Below are 21,370 nucleotides of genomic sequence, written 5' to 3' on the forward strand. Positions count from 1 at the left end.
CGACAGAGAAGAGGTGTTATCTGATCAGGAACTGATGGGCTCTTGTAGAAAAAATATTTTCTTTAGCTAATGCTAGGCTAGTGCCGAAAAATAAAAATAAGGTAAAAAATTAACTGAAAAGAGCAAGGAAAGGGTATTCCATATATGAAAGGATATTCCATATATAGAATGTGTTTCTCGGATCCTGAATTCGGATCACAAATGTATTTTTCTTTTTTACTTTATTTAAGTTGAGAACAAGTTCTCATTTACAACTGTGACCTGACCAAGATAAAGCAAAGCAGTGAGACACAAACAACACAGAGTTACACATGGAATAAACAAACATACAGTCAATAATACAATAGAAAAGTATATTTATAGTGTGTGCAAATGTAGTAAGATTAGGGAGGTAAGGCAATAAATAGGCTGCAGTGGCGAAGTAATTACAATTGAGCAAATAAACACTGAAGTGATCGATGTGCAGAAGATGCAAGCAGAGACACTGGGGTACGAAAGAGCAAAAAAAGAACATGTGGGTGAGGTAGTTGGATGGGCTATTTACAGGTGAGCTATGTACAGGTGCAATGATCTGTGAGCTGCTATGACAGCTGATGCTATAAAGTTAGTGAGGGAGATATGAGTCTCCAGCTTCAGTGATTTTTGTAATTCCTTCCTTGGGGGTGACCAGTGAAATGTATCTGCTGGAGCACGTTCTACGGGTTGGTGCTGCTATGGTGACCAGTGAGCTGAGATAAGGCGGGGCTTTACCTAGCAACGCTTTATAGATGACCTGGAGCCAGTGGGTTTGGCAACGAATATCAAGCGAGGGCCAACCAACGAGAGCAGACAGGTTGCAGTGATGGGTAGTATATGGGGATTTGGTGACAAAACGGATGGCACTGTGATAGACTGCATCCAATTTGCTGAGTAGAGTGTTGGAGGCTATTTTGTAAATGACAAAGACAAGGATTGGTCAGTTTTACGAAAGGTATGTTTGACAGTATGTTTGACAGCATTTGTGAAGGATGCTTTGTTGCAAAATAGGAAGCCGATTCTAGATTTAATTTTGGATTGAAGAAGCTTAATGTGAGTTTACAGACTAACCAGACACCTAGGTATTTGTAGTTGTCCACATATTCTAAGTCAGAGCCGTCCAGAGTAGTGATGCTAGACGGGCAGGTGCGGGCAGCGATCGGTTGAAGACACTTAGTTTTACTTTCATTTAAGAACAGTTGGAGGTCACGTAAGTAGAGTTGTATGGCATTGAAGCTCGTCCTGGGGGTTGTTAACACAGTGTCCAAAGAAGGGCCAGAAGTATACAGAATGGTGTCGCATTGAAGCTCGTCCTGGGGGTTGTTAACACAGTGTCCAAAGAAGGGCCAGAAGTATACAGAATGGTGTCGCATTGAAGCTCGTTTGGAGGATTGTTCTTCTTGACCCGTCCCGTTAGCGGGATCATTTTTGTCAACATCCGCTGAATTGCAGAGTGTCAAATTCAAATTAAATTACTAAAAATATTTAATTTTCATGAAATTACAAATATAGCAAAACAGCTTGTTGTTAATCCACCTGGTGTGTCAGATAAAATAAAAAAAGAGGCTTTACAGCGTAAAGCGTAAGAAGAACATCTCTCTCAGCAGACAAAACATTACAAACAGCTAGCAGCAAAGTAGATTGGTCACGAAAGTCAGAAAAGCAATAAAATGAATCGCTTACCTTTGATGATCTTCAGATGTTTGCACTCTCGAGGCTCCCAGTTACACAACAAATGTTGCTTTTGTTCCATAAAGATTATTTTTATATCTAAAATACCATCGCGTTTTGTTTAGTAATCCACAGGCTAGAGTGGTCACAACGAGGCAGACTAAAATTCCAAATAGTATCTGTAAAGTTCATGTTAAAGTTTTTTATAATCCATTTAAAAAAATTATTTTCTCTCAGCAATGATCATGCTTTTTAATCAGCTTCTTTCTTACACCTGTCAGGTGGATTATCTCGAGAGTTGATCACCAACCGGGATGTAAATACATTTGTGCATTGTATTTAAGAGAATTAAGCTTTTTGTGCTTTCTGGGATATTTTATTTCAGAAACATGGGACAACCATTTTACATGTTGTGTTTATATTTTTGTTCAGTAAAGCAGTTATACAATTACAATAACAGGGGAGATTATGATATTTATGATATTTATGTCTCTAACTTTCTCACTCATCATTATTCACAATTTATTCAGGATTATGTGTAATCATGGTATCATCCATATTCATGTAGAAGTGTTTAGAAACATACTCTATTCATATTTAATATAAAAGTGAAAGAATATATTAGTCACCATTCATTTATATTGGGCACAACATATTTTAAACATTTTTTATTTTATTTATTTATTTTAATTTATCTTTATTTAACTCGGCAAGTCAGTTAAGAACAAATTCTTATTTTCAATGACGGCCTAGGAACAGTGGGTTAACTGCCTGTTCAGGGGCAGAACAACAGATTTGTCGCCCCTACACTCTAACCACTAGGCTACCTGCCGCCCCTACACTCTAACCACTAGGCTACCTGCCCCCTCCTACACTCTAACCACTAGGCTACCTGCCGCCCCTACACTCTAACCACTAGGCTACCTGCCGCCCCTACACTCTAACCACTAGGCTACCTGCCCCCTCCACACTCTAACCACTAGGCTACCTGCCCCCCTACACTAGGCTACTTATCCCCTCCACACTCTAACCACTAGGTTACCCGCCGCCCCGTCACACTCTAACCACTAGGCTACCTATCCTCCCTACACTCTAACCACTAGTCTAACCTGCCGCCCCTACACTCTAACCACTAGGCTACCTATCCTCCCTGCACTCTAACCACTAGGCTACCTGCCCCCCCCCTACACTCTAACCACTAGGCTATCTGCCCCCCCTACACTCTAACCACTAGGCTACCTGCCCCCCTACACTCTAACCACTAGGTTACCTGCCCCCCTACACTCTAACCACTAGTCTACCCTGCCGCCCCTACACTCTAACCACAAGGCTATCTGCCGCCTCCACACTCTAACCACTAGGCTACCTATTCACTCTACACTCTAACCACTAGGCTACCTATCCCCTCTACACTCTAGGTTACATATCCCCTCAACACTCTAACCACTAGTGTACCTATCCCCTCTACACTCTAACCAATAGGTTACCTATCCTCCCCCCAGGTAGCCTAGTGGTTAGAGTGTAGGGCGGAAGGTAGCCTAGTGGTTAGAAATCTTTCCTCTGTTTAGGAGTATGTATTATAATATTATAAGCAGAACATGGTGGTGGTGATGATGCTGATGGTGATGATGATGATGATGCAGGTGATGATGATGAAGATAATGGTGGTTGCTACCGGTGTCCGGACTAACACCTTTTTTGGTCACACTGTTCCATGGACACGCTTGTATAGTCACAAGCTTGATGTAATTATTGCTTGCTAGAAATATGAAAATAATAATAATAATAATAATAAACATTTTACTTCTTTAATATACATATATGATTAATTTGTCCTTTTGACCTTTGATGATCTTCATAAGATGACACTCATCTTATGTATGTTTTGTTCGATAAAGTTCATCATTTATGTCCAAACACCTCCTTTTGTTAGCGCGTTTAATAAATTCGAAACTCACGAGGCGCGGGCAAGTCCAGCGGAAAGGTTGGACGAAAAGTTCCGTTGCAGTCCGTAGAAACATGTCAAACGATGTATAGAATCAATCTTTAGGATGTTTTTATCATAAATCTTCAATAATGTTCCAACCGGAGAATTCCTTTGTCTGTAGAAAAACAATGGAACACGAGGTCGCTCTCACATCACCGCGCGCCACAAGCCCGTGGCTCTCTGCCAGACACCTGACTCATTCCCCTCTCATTCGGCCCCCCTTCACAGTAGAAGCTTCAAACAACGTTCAAAACACGGTTGACATCTAGTGGAAGCCTTAGGAAGTGCAACATGACCAATATCCCACTGTATCTTCAATGGATGAGTTGAAAAACGACCAACCTCAGATTTCCCATTTCCTAGTTGTATTTTCTTCTCAGGTTTTCGCCTGCCATATGAGTTATGTTATACTCACAGACATCATTCAAACAGTTTTAGAAACTTCAGAGTGTTTCATATCCAAATATACTAATAATATGCATATATTAGCATCTGGGACTGAGGAGCAGGCCGTTTACTCTGGGCACCTTACTCATCCAAGCTACTCAATACTGCCCCCCAGTCATTCCCCTCTCATTCGGCCCCCCTTCACAGTAGAAGCTTCAAACAACGTTCAAAACACGGTTGACATCTAGTGGAAGCCTTAGGAAGTGCAACATGACCAATATCCCACTGTATCTTCAATAGGGGCTGAGTTGAAAAACGACCAACCTCAGATTTCCCATTTCCTAGTTGTATTTTCTTCTCAGGTTTTCGCCTGCCATATGAGTTATGTTATACTCACAGACATCATTCAAACAGTTTTAGAAACTTCAGAGTGTTTCATATCCAAATATACTAATAACATGCATATATTAGCATCTGGGACTGAGGAGCAGGCCGTTTACTCTGGGCACCTTACTCATCCAAGCTACTCAATACTGCCCCCCAGTCACCAAGAAGTTAACCATTCTCCCTCTCTCCCTCAATTAACCCAAGAATAACCACTTGGAGATGGAGAGAAGTTGAGGGAAGCAGAAAGATGTGAGGTAGCAATTCAAACAGACTAACAAATGCAAGATTTTGCTCTGCTATTCTTGTGAATCTATCAATTAATCCACCTCACAGACCAGCTTTGAAACAATTGCATAACCAGATACAGACAGTCAAGGCGAAAAGATACGTGGACCTGCGGGAATCACAGCATCAACCCTAGATTTCAAGTTTCTCTTGCAGATGCTCCAACTATGTCTGAGCCATCATAATCACGTAGCCTACAGCAAAGACAAGAGTTGAATAGAAGTAGGAGGATGAGGAGGAAGAGGATGAAGAAGATGAGGAGAAGAAGGATGAGAAGGAGGAAGACAAGGAGGAGGAGGAAGTAGATGAAGAGAAGGTGGAGGAAGAGGATGAAGAAGAATATTAGAACAGTGTCCTGACTTTTGATCTCTGTATCGTTCCTGAACCAGCGGAGGTCGGCAGCAGGTGGCTTGGAGCCGTGGGGTCTTAAATACTCTAACCCCTGACCTCTAACCTCTGACCTACTGACCTATGAAGGGTAGTAACAGTAGTAGATGTCTGTGTCCTGACCTTTGATCTCCTTCTCGTTCCTGAACCAGCGGAGGTTGGCAGCAGGTTTGGAGCCGTGGGTCATACAGGTCAGAGTGATCTCATCTCCCTCCAGGGCAGGCTTGGTCAAACCGTCTATCTCTGGCTTCTCTGGCACTCCTACAGGACCGGGGGGGAATTACACAGGTTAAAACGTGATACAACACACAGGGTTGAAGTCTGTGCATTAGTGCATTCATCTTCAGATAGCTGGGTGGGACAACCACATATCACAGTCATAGTCAGTACATTCATCTTCAGATAGCTAGCTGGACCAGTCATAGTAAGTACATTCATCTTCAGATAGCTAGGTGGACCAATCATAGTCAGTACATTCCTCTTCAGATAGCTAGGTGGACCTGTCATAGTCTATACATCCACCTACAGATAGCTAGGTGGGACAACCACTTATCACAGTCATAGTCAGTACATTCATTCATCTCCAGATAGCTAGGTGGACCAGTCATAGTCAGTACATTCATCTGCAGATAGCTAGGTGGACCAGTCATAGTCAGTACATTCATCTGCAGATAGCTAGGTGGACCAGTCATAGTCAGTACATTCATCTGCAGATAGCTAGGTGGACCAGTCATAGTCAGGACATTCATCTTCAGATAGCTAGGTGGACCAGTCATAGTCAGTACATTCATCTTCAGATAGCTAGGTGGACCAGTCATAGTCAGTACATTCATCTTCAGATAGCTAGGTGGACCAGTCATAGTCAGTACATTCATCTTCAGATAGCTAGGTGGACCAGTCATAGTCAGTACATTCATCTTCAGATAGCTAGGTGGACCAGTCATAGTCAGGACATTCATCTTCAGATAGCTAGGTGGACCAGTCATAGTCAGTACATTCATCTTCAGATAGCTAGGTGGACCAGTCATAGTCAGTACATTCATCTTCAGATAGCTAGGTGGACCAGTCATAGTCAGTACATTCATCTTCAGATAGCTAGGTGGACCAGTCATAGTCAGTACAGGTGGGGGGTTGATACTCTTTGAACAAGTTTCAGATGCTTTCTTCAGATGCTTTCTTCAGATGTGTTCAGAAGATATTTTCAGAAGATGTGTTCAGAAGATATTTTCAGAAGATGTTTTCAGAAGATGTTTTCAGAAGACGGGCAGGGACTCGACAGAAAACGGTTTTGATTGGGCCGAGCGGGAGCCTCTGTATGGCAGAGGTTTTACCATAAACCTGGCCTAGTTGTGCATGAATATGATGTAGCTCAGCTCAGAGTGTGTCGGGGAGGAGGACAGGAAAAACACTGAGATTAACCTGGAACCATCATCTGAAAAGTCCAGGGTAGACAGTGTGAAGGGTGTGTGTCTGTGCGATCCATCATCTGAACAGACGAGGGCGGACAGTGTAAAGGGTGTGTGTGTTTGTGATCCGTCTTCTGAACAGACAGGAAGAGGAAGAGGATGGATAGAGCTTTAAAGGGTAGAAGAGAAAGATTAACACTCATATATCGACGGCTAAACTTTGACTGAGTAATTATGACTATGCAACCCAAACATCCCTCAAGGGTTTGTGTCTGAGGCTTCTGTAGAAGTTTGTTCATTATTTAATACCAAAAAACTACGTTTTAAGTGAAATATGGGCTTTTGTCTGAAGCCTATAAAAGACAGGAAATTCAAAAGCTAATTTGACCTTTGCACTAACAAGGCTTTTCAGCATCAGCAGCTTGACTACTGCTAGAGAAATGTAAATGTATTGATCAATGACAAATGTCCGTCCAAAATTACTTCTAGTCTGTCTGTGTCCGATACCGCAGGGTTATTAGATATTGTGCAAATGAACAAAGTTTTGACGCATGCATGTCTGAAGGAAGAACAGTATTGGGTCTGGAGCAGCATGTTAACACCCTGTGTCTGTGTGGAGTCTGGAGGAAGAATAGTACTGGGTCTGGAGCAGCATGTCAACACCCTGTGTCTGTGTGGAGTCTGGAGTCTGAAGGAAGAACCGTACTGTCACTGGAGCAGCATGTCAACACCCTGTGTCTGTATGGAGTCTGGAGTCTGAAGGAAGAACCGTACTGTCACTGGAGCAGCATGTCAACACCCTGTGTCTGTGTGGAGTCTGAAGGAAGAACAGTATTGGGTCTGGAGCAGCATGTCAACACCCTGTGTCTGTGTGGAGTCTGGAGTCTGAAGTAGGAACAGTACTGTCTCTGGAGCAGCATGTCAACACCCTGTGTCTGTGTGGAGTCTGAAGGAAGAACAGCTCTGGCTCTGGAGTCTGAAGTCGGAAGTAGGAACAGTACTGTCTCTGGAGCAGCATGTCAACACCCTGTGTCTGTGTGGAGTCTGGAGTCTGAAGGAAGAATAGTACTGGCTCTGGAACAGCATGTCAACACCCTGTATCTGTGTGGAGTCTGGAGTCGTTAGGGAAATGGGCCTGCCTGCTCTGCTCAGAGAAGAGGGTGGTGGAACAGACAGTCTGAGCACAGAAAGGAGAAAAAATGCAAGGAAATCAAGATAGCAGCAACAGCTGTACAAATAACTCATCCAGAGGGCAGAAAGACAGCAGCAACAGCAGTACACATAACTCATCCAGAGGGCAGAAAGACAGCAGCAACAGCAGTACACATAACTCATCCAGAGGGCAGAAAGACAGCAGCAACAGCAGTACACATAACTCATCCAAAGGGCAGAAAGACAGCAGCAACAGCAGTACACATAACTCATCCAGAGGGCAGAAAGACAGCAGCAACAGCAGTACACATAACTCATCCAGAGGGCAGAAAGACAGCAGCAACAGCAGTACACATAACTCATCCAGAGGGCAGAAAGACAGCAGCAACAGCAGTACACATAACTCATCCAGAGGGCAGAAAGACAGCAGCAACAGCTGTACACATAACTCATCCAAAGGGCAGAAAGACAGCAGCAACAGCAGTACACATAACTCATCCAGAGGGCAGAAAGACAGCAGCAACAGCAGTACACATAACTCATCCAGAGGGCAGAAAGACAGCAGCAACAGCTGTACACATAACTCATCCAGAGGGCAGAAAGACAGCAGCAACAGCTGTACACATAACTCATCCAGAGGGCAGAAAGACAGCAGCAACAGCAGTACACATAACTCATCCAGAGGGCAGAAAGACAGCAGCAACAGCAGTACACATAACTCATCCAGAGGGCAGAAAGACAGCAGCAACAGCTGTACACATAACTCATCCAAAAGGCAGAAAGACAGCAGCAACAGCAGTACACATAACTCATCCAGAGGGCAGAAAGACAGCAGCAACAGCTGTACACATAACTCATCCAGAGGGCAGGAAGACAGCAGCAACAGCAGTACACATAACTCATCCAGAGGGCAGAAAGACAGCAGCAACAGCAGTACACATAACTCATCCAGAGGGCAGAAAGACAGCAGCAACAGCAGTACACATAACTCATCCAGAGGGCAGAAAGACAGCAGCAACAGCAGTACACATAACTCATCCAAAAGGCAGAAAGACAATGTGATTCCCCGGCAGCATATTCATTCAGCCACTTATTTAGAAAGCTAAACTTAAGGGTTGTGTTAATGCAGAATGTTCTGTTTTTCACACAACAAAGCATAATAGATATTTTTGCTGCTTTTTAATGAACGCAGATTTTCTGATTTAAATTTCTGCTCTGCATCAGACACATTTAGGGCTTCAGTTGCACTTCTCTATTCTGATGAGAATTCACCAATAGGCATTCTATCAGTAGACAGCACTCTGACGTGGAGCTACTGTTCTCCATCATTCTATCAGTAGACAGCACTCTGATGTTGAGCTACTGTTCTCCATCATTCTATCAGTAGACAGCACTCTGACGTGGAGCTACTGTTCTCCATCATTCTATCAGCAGACAGCACTCTGACGTGGAGCTACTGTTCTCCATCATTCTATCAGTAGACAGCACTCTGACGTGGAGCTACTGTTCTCCATCATTCTATCAGCAGACAGCACTCTGATGTGGAGCTACTGTTCTCCATCATTCTATCAGTAGACAGCACTCTGATGTGGAGCTACTGTTCTCCATCATTCTATCAGCAGACAGCACTCTGATGTGGAGCTACTGTTCTCCATCATTCTATCAGCAGACAGCTCTCTGATGTGGAGCTACTGTTCTCCATCATTCTATCAGCAGACAGCACTCTGACTGATGTGGAGCTACTGTTCTCCATCATTCTATCAGCAGACAGCTCTCTGATGTGGAGCTACTGTTCTCCATCATTCTATCAGCAGACAGCACTCTGATGTGGAGCTACTGTTCTCCATCATTCTATCAGCAGACAGCACTCTGATGTGGAGCTACTGTTCTCCATCATTCTATCAGCAGACAGCACTCTGATGTGGAGCTACTGTTCTCCATCATTCTATCAGCAGACAGCACTCTGACTGATGTGGAGCTACTGTTCTCCATCATTCTATCAGCAGACAGCACTCTGACGTGGAGCTACTGTTCCCCATCATTCTATCAGCAGACAGCTTTCTGATGTTGAGCTACTGTTCTCCATCATTCTATCAGCAGACAGCACTCTGATGTGGAGCTACTGTTCTCCATCATTCTATCAGCAGACAGACTGATGTTGAGCTACTGTTCTCCATCATTCTATCAGCAGACAGCACTCTGATGTGGAGCTACTGTTCGCCATCATTCTATCAGCAGACAGACTGATGTGGAGCTACTGTTCTCCATCATTCTATCAGCAGACAGCACTCTGACGTGGAGCTACTGTTCTCCATCATTCTATCAGCAGACAGCACTCTGATGTGGAGCTACTGTTCTCCATCATTCTATCAGCAGACAGACTGATGTGGAGCTACTGTTCTCCATCATTCTATCAGCAGACAGACTGATGTGGAGCTACTGTTATCCATCATTCTATCAGCAGACAGCACTCTGGACTCAGTGGACTCATTCTATGGATAGAGAATAGAAGATTATAGGTTTGAATTTCACTGATGCCGTCACAAAAAATAAAATAAATGTTTGCATAATTAATGCCTATGGAAATGTATTTCCATGTGTTCTATCTGTGTTTGGAGAAGAAACCAAATGAACCACCAGTGTTAATCAAAGTCTTATTACTATATTCAGTTAAAGTTATAAGGGAGTGGGCTCCCGAGTGGCTGCTTGGGGTGTCACTACAGACCCGGGTCGCAACCGGCCGTGACCGAGAGACCCGTGAGGTGGCGCACAAATGGACCAGCGTCGTTCGGGTTAGGGGAGGGGTTTTGGCTGGCCTCCCGTAACCCAGACATCGCTGGGCCATTTCCTTGTCCCATCTAGCGACTCCTGTGGCGTTCTGGGGGGATGCACGCTGACATGGTCGCCAGTTGTATGGTTTTTCCTCCAACACATTGATGTGGCTGGCTTCTGGGTTAAGCGAGCAGTATGTCAAGAAGCAGTGCGGCTTGGCAGGGTCTTGTTTTGGAGAACGCATGACTCTCGACCTTCGTCTCTCCCGAGTCCTGTATGGGAAGCTGCAGTGAAGACTGTTACTACCAATTGAATATTCAGAGTGAGTTTTTTCCACACAAAAGGGCTTCATTTCAACCAGAAATACTCCTCAGTTCCATCAACTGTCCAGGTGGCTGGTCTCAGACGATCCTGCAGGTGAAGAATCCGGATGGGGTGGCGTAGTTACATGTGGTCTGGGGTTGTGAGGCTGGTAGGACGTACTGCCAAATTCTCTAAAACGACATTGGGATGTGGCTTATGATAGAGAAAAGAACAATCAATTCTCTGACAACAGCTCTGGTGGACATTCCTGCAGTCAGCATGCCAATTGCACGCTCCTTCAAAACTTGAGACATCTGTGTTGTGTTGTGTGACAAAACTACACATTTTAGTGGCCATTTATTGACCTCAGCACAAGGTGCACCTGTGTAATGATCATGCAGTTTAATCAGCTTCTTGATATGCCACACCTGTCAGGTGGATGGATTATCTTGGCGAAGGAGAAATGCTCACTAACAGGGATGTAAACAGATTTGTCAGAAATAAGCTTTTTGTGCCTATGGAACATTTCTGGAATCTTTTATTTCAGCTCATGAAACATGGGACCAACACTTTACATGTTGGGTTTATATGTTTGTTCAGTATATTACAGTATGTTGCACTGGGCGCTATGGGTGAAGACCGAAGTGCTGCTGGGTATGTGCGACACAGCCCCATTCCATTAGAGAACCTACTCAGTGTTTCCCATTTTAGCTGAGACAGGTAGACAGGTAGACAGGTAGACAGGTAGACAGGTAGACAGGTAGACAAGTTTTCTCTACAGCCCAATATTCTCAATATACCAATAATGTCAACATTATATTTTCTTTGGTATAACATATTTTTATTATTGTTCCATATTTGGATTTATAAATTACTCTTGTCACAAAAAGAAAAGCCCATTGATGATTAAAGTTCCATATCTTTTGAATGAGACACATTGCAATGTGGGCTTTTATTTTGAAGGTTTCCTCATTAACATATGGAAGTGACATAAACATTTGGGCTGCTGTCAGAATACTAGTCTGGTCCTGGATAAGATTGACACACAGGGTTTAATTTATTGCAGTGTCTAGTAATTGTCCAAACGCATGGCCACTTTTCCACTCTATATTGTTATAGAATTTTCACAAATATCTTTCTCTACGTTATCCCCAAACACCCTATCAAAGTATGAAAATGTGAAAATGACCATACCTAAGTGCCTGCTTGTCAGAAAATGTAAAAAAAAAAAAAAGGCATCATATTCTTCCTGGGGGAGTATATGAACAGATATTTATACGGCCAGATCTGCCAGTTGCCAAAACGCTGTCAGTTCCACTTCAACTATGTTCAGAAATTGTTTTGGGGTGTATTGCACAGGAAGTTGGTGGCACCTTAATTGGGGGAAGGCATTCTTGTGGTATTGGATGTAGAGAAATAAATGGAATGGTATCCAATACTCTGTTCCATTGTTATGAGCCATGTTCCCTCAACAGACTCCTAGCTGCATTGATCTAGTGAGCACTGCATTGCACAGCGTGTTGTTTCTTAGCAAGGCAATTTGTTCTCTCAGCAACAGTCTGTTGTTGTGTGGTGGCTGATCTTGGTCGAGGAGATGTAGGTAGCTGGCAGTGTTTGTGTTGTCTTACCAAGCTATCTCCACTATCGAGTGGCTAGTTCCACTGTGGGGTGGCTAGTTCCACTGTGGAGTGGCTAGTTCCACTGTGCTGTGGCTAGTTCCACTGTGGCGTGGCTAGTTCCACTGTGGTTCCACTGTGGCGTGCCTAGTTCCACTGTGGTCCCACTGTGGCGTGGCTAGTTCCACTGTGGCGTGGCTAGTTCCACTGTGGTTCCACTGTGGCGTAGCTAGTTCCACAGTCATCTGTGTTAAAAATATATCTTGCTTTCTTTGCCTGTTGTTAGCGAGCTAACGCTGATCTGAGTGGTGTTAGCTAGCTAATGCTCATCTGAGAGGTGTTAGCTAGCTAACGCTGATCTGAGTGGTGTTAGCTAGCTAATGCTCATCTGAGAGGTGTTAGCTAGCTAATGCTCATCTGAGTGGTGTTAGCTAGCTAATGCTCATCTGAGTGGTGTTAGCTAGCTAACGCTCATCTGACTGGTGTTAGCTAGCTAAGGCTCATCTGAGTGGTGTTAGCTAGCTGATGCTCATCTGACTGGTGTTAGCTAGCTAACGCTCATCTGACTGGTGTTAGCTAGCTAACGCTCATCTGACTGGTGTTAGCTAGCAAGCTGCTGGAGTTTGTCACGCCCTGGTCTAAGTATTTTGTGTTTATCTTCATGTATTGGGTCAGGCCAGGGTGTGGCATGGGGTTTTTGTATTGTGGTGTGTTTTGTCTTGGGGTTTTGGTGTGTATGTATTGGGATTGTAGCTAGTGGGGTTATCTAGCAAAGTCTATGGCTGTCTGGAGTGGTTCTCAATCAGAGGCAGGTGTTTATCGTTGTCTCTGATTGGGAACCATGTTTAGGCAGCCATATTCTTTGAGTTTGTCGTGGGTGATTGTCCTTAGTGTCGTTGTTCCTATCTCTTTGTTAATTTACACAAGTATAGGCTGTTTCGGTTTTCGTTACGTTCTTTGTTTTGTAGTGTTTGTGTTTATTCGTGTTTTACGTTGTTCATTAAACATGGATCGCAATCTACACGCTGCATTTTGGTCCGACTATCCTTCACACCTAGAAAACCATCACAGAATCACCCACCACAACGGGACCAAGTGGCATGTTAACAGGCAACAGCGGAAGGAAATCCTAAACGGAGAAGGACCCTGGGGTCAGCCTGGAGAATACTGGAGGCGGGGAAAGCGGAGAGGCGCCGGTATGAGGAGGCAGCACGGCGACTCGGAAGGAAGCCTGAGAGTCAGCCCCAAAAATGTCTTGGGGGGGGGGGGGGGGGGGGGGGGGGCTCAGGGAGAGTGTGGCAGAGTCAGGAGTCAGACCTGAGCCAACTCTCCCTGTTTATCGTGAGGAGCCAAGGAGGAGACCAGAACCAGAGCCGGTGTTGGAGGTGAGCGAAGCAGAGACTGTGAAGGAGTTAATGGGGAAATTGGAGGAGAGAGAAATGAGGGAGTTGCTGTGTTGGTGCTTTTTGCATGGAATTCGCCTGACGGAACGTGTCGGGATTTGATGGCACCTGGGTTAGCGCTCCATACTCGTCCTGAGGTGCGTGTTAGTCGGCTGGTGAAGTTGGTGCCAGCCTCACGCACCAGGCCTCCTGTGCACATCCCTAGCCTTGCACGTCCTGTGCCAGCACTGCTCTCAAGATCTCCAGTACGCCTTCACGGTCTAGCCCATCCTGTGCCACCTCCACACCCCAGCCCTCCGGTGGCAGCTCCCCGCACCAGGCTTCCTGTGCGTGTTCTCGGTTCAGTACCACCAGTACCAGCACCACGCATCAGGCCTACAGTGCGCCTCGCCTCTCCAGCGCTGCCGGAGCCTTTCTCCTCTCCTGCGCTGCCGGAGTCTCCCGTCTGTTCAGCGCTGCCAGAGCCTTTCTCCTCTACAGCGCTGCTGGAGTCTCCCGCCTGTTCAGCGCAGCCAGAGCTGCCAGCCTGCATGGAGCAGCCAGAGCTGTCAGTCTGCATGGAACAGCCAGAGATGTCAGTCTGCATGGAGCAGCCAGAGCTGTCAGTCTGCATGGAACAGCCAGAGATGTCAGTCTGCATGGAGCAGCCAGAGCTGTCAGTCTGCATGGAGCAGCCAGAGCAGTCAGTCTGCATTGAGCAGCCAGAGATGTCAGTCTGCATGGAGCAGCCAGAGCTGCCAGTCTGCATGGAGCAGCCAGAGCTGTCAGTCTGCATGAAGCAGTCCGAGCTGCCAGTCTGCAAGGAGCTGCCAGTCTGCAAGGAGCTGCCAGTCTGCAAGGAGCTGCCAGTCTGCACGGAACCGCCAGAGCTGTCAGCCTACATGGAGCAGCCAGAGCCGCCAGTCAGCGTGGAGCAGCCAGAGCCGCCAGTCAGCATGGAGCAGCCAGATCTTTCAGTCTGCCAGGATCCACCAGTCAGCCAGACTCTTCCAGATCTGCCATCAGCCAGACTCTTCCAGATCTGCCAGGCAGCCAGACTCTTCCAGATCCGCCAGTCAGCCAGACTCTTCCAGATCCGCCAGTCAGCCAGACTCTTCCAGATCCGCCAGTCAGCCAGACTCTTCCAGATCCGCCAGTCAGCCAGGATCCGCCAGTCGGCCAGGATCCGCCAGTCGGCCAGGATCCGCCAGTCGGCCAGACTCTTCCAGATCCGCCAGTCAGCCAGACTCTTCCAGATCTGCCAGACTCTTCCAGATCTGCCAGTCAACCAGACTCTTCCAGATCCGCCAGTCAGCCAGGATCCGCCAGTCGGCCAGGATCCGCCAGTCGGCCAGGATCCGCCAGTCGGCCAGGATCCGCCAGTCGGCCAGGATCCGCCAGTCGGCCAGGATCCGCCAGATCTGCCAGGATCCGCCAGATCTGCCAGTCAGCCATGATCTGCCAGTCAGCCAGGATCTGCCAGTCAGCCAGGATCTGCTGAAACCACCAGCCAGCCAGGATCTGGTAGATCTACCTACCTGCCTGAGCTTCCTCTCACTCCCGAGCTTCCTCTCACTCCCGAGCTTTCTCTCACTCCCGAGCTTTCTCTCACTCCCGAGCTTTCTCTCACTCCCGAGCTTTCTCTCACTCCCGAGCTTTCTCTCACTCCCGAGCTTCCCCTCAGTCCCGAGCTGCCTCAGTCCCGAGCTGTCCTTCAGTCCCGATCTGCTCCTCAGTCCAGTGGGGTTCTGGGTGAGGACTACTAGGCCATGGTGGCGGCGAGGGTGGACTATCCAGGGACGCGAGGAGAGGGGACTAAGACATTGACTGAGTGGGGTCCACGTCCCGCGCCGGAGCCGCCACCATGGACAGACGCCCACCCGGACCCTCCCTATTGTTTTGAGGTGCGTTCGGGAGTCCGCACCTTAGGGGGGGGGGGGGGGGGGGTTCTGTCACGCCCTGGTATTTTGTGTTTATCTTCATGTATTGGGTCAGGCCAGGGTGTGGCATGGGGTTTTTGTATTGTGGTGTGTTTTGTCTTGGGGTTTTGGTGTGTATGTATTGGGATTGTAGCTAGTGGGGTTATCTAGCAAAGTCTATGGCTGTCTGGAGTGGTTCTCAATCAGAGGCAGGTGTTTATCGTTGTCTCTGATTGGGAACCATATTTAGGCAGCCATATTCTTTGAGTTTGTCGTGGGTGATTGTCCTTAGTGTCGTTGTTCCTATCTCTTTGTTAATTTACACTAGTATAGGCCGTTTCAGTTTTCGTTACGTTCTTTGTTTTGTAGTGTTTGTGTTTATTCATGTTTTACGTTGTTCATTAAACATGGATCGCAATCTACACGCTGCATTTTGGTCTGACTATCCTTCACACCTAGAAAACCGTAACAGAGTTTGTACAAGATGAGAGTTTGGAAACGTCACAGCTCAGAACACAGTACAGATTTCCAATCAAGAGCCGCTGCATTCTCACTTTAAATGAGACTTTAAATGAGACTACGATCTGTTATACTAATTCTGTCCGTCTTGTAATTAATTAGCTTTTTAAATGTAAAAAATAGCAGATCATTTTTTAAGTTAATTAAATCAACATCTTAAAAGGGCCTTAATCGACGACACAACAGTGGTAGGCCTGATCACCAACAACGATTAAAAAACAAGAGATGAGACAGCCTATAGGGAGGAGGTCAGAGACCTGACCGTGTGGTGCCAGGACAACAACCTCTTCCTCAACATGATCAAGACTAAGGAGATGATTGTGGACTACAGGAAAAGGAGGACCGAGCACGCCCCCATTCTCATCGACGGGTCTGTAGTGGAGCAGGTTGAGAGCTTCAAGTTCCTTGGTGTCCACATCACCAACAAACTATCATGGTCCAAACACACCAAGACAGTCGTGAAGAGGGAACGACAAAACCTATTCCCCCTCAGGAGACAAAAAATATTTGGCATGGGTCCTTAGATCCTCAACTTTTGACAGCTGCACCATCGAGAGCATCCTGACGGGTTGCATAACTGCCGTAATACCCTGTATATAGTCTCCACACTGACTCTGTACCGTAATATCCTGTATATAGCCTCCACATTGACTCTGTACCGGTGCCCCTTGTATATAGCCTCCACATTGATTCTGTACCGGTACCCCCTGTATATAGCCTCCACATTGACTCTGTACCGTAACACCCTGTATATAGCCTCCACATTGACTCTGTACCGGTGTCCCTTGTATATAGCCTCCACATTGACTCTGTACCGCTACCCCCTGTATATAGCCTCCACATTGACTCTGTACCGGTACCCCCTGTATATAGCCTCCACATTGACTCTGTACTGTAACACCCTGTATATAGCCTCCACATTCACTCTGTACCGCTACCCCCTGTATATAGCCTCCACATTGACTCTGTACCGTAATACCCTGTATATAGCCTCCACATTCACTCTGTACCTTAATACCCTGTATATAGCCTCCACATTGACTCTGTACCGTAATACCCTGTAAATAGCCTCCACATTCACTCTGTACTGTAATACCCTGTATATAGCCTCCACATTTACTCTGTACCGTAATACCCTGTATATAGCCTCCACATTCACTCTGTACCGTAATACCCTGTATATAGCCTCCACATTGACTCTGTACCGTAATACCCTGTATATAGCCTCCACATTGACTCTGTACCGTAACCCCCTGTATATAGCCTCCACATTGACTCTGTACCGTACCCCCCTGTATATAGCCTCCACATTGACTCTGTACCGTAATACCCTGTATATAGCCTCCACATTGACTCTGTACCGTAATACCCTGTATATAGCCTCCACATTGACTCTGTACCGTAATACCCTGTATATAGCCTCGCTTGTTATTTTACTGTTGCTCTTTAGTTATTTGTTATTTTCAATTTTTACTTTTTTACTTAAATTGTTGGTTAAGGGCTTGTAAGTAAGCATTGCATTGTTGTATTGGGCGCTTGTGACAAATACAATAAAATTAGGTAATGTATCTTTCTCTGCCATTCGTGCCAGTGTTAGCAACTTTGTGGAATTTCTTAAATGTCTTGAGAAAAAGCTGTTTCCATCGTTCATAGAAGGACACTACCGAACAGCTCTTGACATTGAGGGAATATATTTCTCATTCCCTTGTTCCAAAATTTGGCATATTTATAGAGAAATTACGAGGGGGGGGGGGGAAACTCAGTTTAACATTTAGCATTGATGGTTCAAACTCTAATTTATTATCGCATCTATAATGTCCTGTGAATGTGTGTCCAAGCGATGTGCTTATGTGTGTGTTTGCGTGCGCGTCCGTGCGGTGTGTGTGTGTTCCAAGGTCAGTCTGAAGCTGATTGATTGACAGGTCTGCTGGTCGATAGTATTGATTGTTTCTGGCCTTGTGTTTCTGGTTCCTCTTGAGAGGGTACTTTAAGCCTTACATTGGCAGTTTGAAGTGACTCAAATCCATTTTTTTTGCATATCTGATTTGAATCTGTTCTTTTTCCTGCCAAAAAAAGCTAATAGATACATATATTTCAAACCACCTTCACACTTGGGTGTCTGAACGGTCAAATCTGATTTATTTGGTTGGTTTGACTTGGCTACTCTGATCACATTGTAGCTAACTGGCTGGGTTATTTGTTTACAAACAAATGAATGTATGTGTTAAAAGGCTAAACAGCTAACTAGCGATCTGACTGCTGTGGCTAGCGATCTGACGGTTGTGGCTAGCTAGTTGACTGCTGTGGCTAGCGATCTGACGGTTGTGGCTAGCTAGTTGACTGCTGTGGCTAGCTAGTTGACTGCTGTGGCTGGCTAGCGGACTGCTGTGGCTAGATAATTGACTGCTGTGGCTGGCTAGTTGACTGCTGTGGCTAGCTAGTTGACTGCTGTGGCTAGATAGTTGACTGCTGTGGCTAGCTAGTTGACTGCTTTGGCTAGTTAGTTGACTGCTGTGGCTAGCTATCTGACTGCTGTGGCTAGCTATCTGACTGCTGTGGCTAGATAATTGACTGCTGTGGCTAGCTAGTTGACTTCTGTGGTTAGCTATCTGACTGCTGTGGCTAGCTAGTTGACTGCTGTGGCTAGCTAGTTGACTGCTGTGGCTAGCTAGTTGACTGCTGTCGTCGAGACATGAGGTGTGTGCTGTTGAGACATGAGGTGTGTGCTGTTGAGACATGAGGTGTGTGCTGTTGAGACATGAGGTGTGTGTTGTTGAGACATGAGGTGTGTGTTGTTGAGACATGAGGTGTGTGTTGTTGAGACATGAGGTGTGTGTGTAAATCATTACTCAGGGGAAATGTGATGCTTCTCTGTAGCTGATGGTAATACTGGACATCAGGGGGTACGTAGTCAGTAGCCCAACATCTTCTGCATCTCTCTGAATCAGAGAGATGTTGTACATCTGATCTGACGTCACCGTTCTTCACATCAACGTGTTTAATCAAAACACAATGGATAAGCTCCAGAAACATTCACCGACTGTAATTCATGAAAGGTAAAATGTGTTTTCTGAAAGATGTGTTTTTTTGTACAGCTGTCAATTTAGTCTGGTAACATAACATCTATGAAGTGGACCTTGAGCTGAATAGAATCAACAGTTGACTAGACTGAGTAGGAGTATTGCTGATGTAAGGGGAAGTGTGGGTTGACTGAGTATTACTGCTGTAAGGGGAAGTGTGGGTTGACTGAGTATTACTGCTGTAAGGGGAAGTGTGGGTTGACTGAGTATTACTGATGTAAGGGGAAGTGTGGGTTGACTGAGTATTACTGATGTAAGGGGAAGTGTGGGTTGGCTGAGTATTACTGATGTAAGGGGAAGTGTGGGTTGACTGAGTATTACTGATGTAAGGGGAAGTGTGGGTTGACTGAGTATTACTGATGTAAGGGGAAGTGTGGGTTGACTGAGTATTACTGATGTAAGGGGAAGTGTGGGTTGACTGAGTATTGCTGATGTAAGGGGAAGTGTGGGTTGACTGAGTATTACTGATGTAAGGGGAAGTGTGGGTTGGCTGAGTATTACTGATGTAAGGGGAAGTGTTGGTTGGCTGAGTATTACTGATGTAAGGGGAAGTGTGGGTTGACTGAGTATTACTGCTGTAAGGGGAAGTGTGGGTTGGCTGAGTATTACTGCTGTAAGGGGAAGTGTGGGTTGACTGAGTATTACTGATGTAAGGGGAAGTGTGGGTTGACTGAGTATTACTGATGTAAGGGGAAGTGTGGGTTGACTGAGTATTACTGCTGTAAGGGGAAGTGTGGGTTGACTGAGTATTACTGATGTAAGGGGAAGTGTGGGTTGACTGAGTATTACTGATGTAAACTCGTTTTTCAACCACTCTATACATTTCTTGTTATTAACAAACTATAGTTTTGGCAAGTCTACTTTGTGCATGACACAAGTAATTTGTCCAACAAATGTTTACAGACAGACTATTTCCCCTATAATTCACTATATCACAATTCCAGTGGGTCAGAAGTGTACATACACTAAGTTGACTGTGCCTTTAAACAGCTTGGAAAATTCCAGAAAATGATGTCATGGCTTTAGATCTTCTGATAGGCTAATTGACATCATTTGAGTCAATTGGAGGTGTACCTGTGGATGTATTTCAAGGCCTACCTTCAAACTCAGTGCCTCTTTGCTTGACATCATGGGAAAATCAAAAGAAATCAGGCAAGACATCAGAAAAAAAAATTGGAGACCTCCACAAGTCTGGTTCATCCTTGGGAGCAATTTCCAAACACCTGAAGGTACCACGTTCATCTGTACAAACAATAGTACGCAAGCTTCTGTCTCCTAGAGATGAACATATTTTGAGGCGAAAAGTGCAAATCAATCCCAGAACAACAGCAAAGGACCTTGTGAAGATGCTGGAGGAAACAGATACAAAAGTATCCACCTGTATATCCTATATATACAGCTCCAAAACCGCCATAAAAAGTCTGCGGTTTGCAACTGCACATGGAGACAAAGATCATACTTTTTGGAGAAATGTCCTCTGGTCTGATGAAAGAAAAATATAACTGTTTGTCCATAATGACCATTGTTATGTTCGGAGGAAAAAGGGGGAGGCTTGCAAGCCAAAGAACACCATCCCAACCGTGAAGCACGGGGGTGGCAGCATCATGTTGTGGGGGTGCTTTGCTGCAGGAGAGACTGGTGCACTTAAAAAAATAGATGGCTTCATGAGGGAGGAAAATTACGTTGATATATTGAAGCAACATCTCAAGACATCAGGAAGTTAAAGCTTGGCTGCAAATGAGTCTTCCAAATGAACAATGACCCCAAGCATACTTCCAAAGTTGTGGCAAAATGGCTTAAGGACAACAAAGTCCAGGTATTGGAGTGGCCATCACTAAGCCCTGACCTCAATCGGATGGAATATTTGTTGGCAGAACTGAAAAAGTGTGTGCGAGCAAGGAGGCCTACAAACCTGACTCAGTTACACCAGCTCTGTCAGGAGGAATGGGCCAAAATTCACCCTACTTATTGTGGGAAACTTGTGGAAGACTACCTGAAATGTTTGGCCCAAGTTAAACAATTTAAAGGCAATGCTACCAAATACTAATTGAGTGTATGTAAACTTCTGACCCACTGGGAATGTGATGAAAGAAATAAAAGCA

The 21,370-nt window shown here is 45.4% G+C and overlaps 1 protein-coding gene across 1 annotated transcript in view; it reads right to left on the reverse strand.

The window, feature by feature from the left end:
* The window catches only part of LOC109883925 (cell adhesion molecule 2), a 505,186-nt gene that overhangs the window by 89,317 nt on the left and 394,499 nt on the right, over positions 1-21,370 (reverse strand). The window contains exon 5 of the mRNA XM_031807555.1: positions 5,243-5,380. Coding sequence (XP_031663415.1) covers positions 5,243-5,380 — 138 coding nt within the window. The remainder of the gene's footprint in view (positions 1-5,242; positions 5,381-21,370) is intronic.

The sequence above is a fragment of the Oncorhynchus kisutch genome, linkage group LG28 (assembly GCF_002021735.2).
Source record: "Oncorhynchus kisutch isolate 150728-3 linkage group LG28, Okis_V2, whole genome shotgun sequence".
Taxonomy (NCBI): Eukaryota; Metazoa; Chordata; class Actinopteri; order Salmoniformes; family Salmonidae; genus Oncorhynchus; species Oncorhynchus kisutch.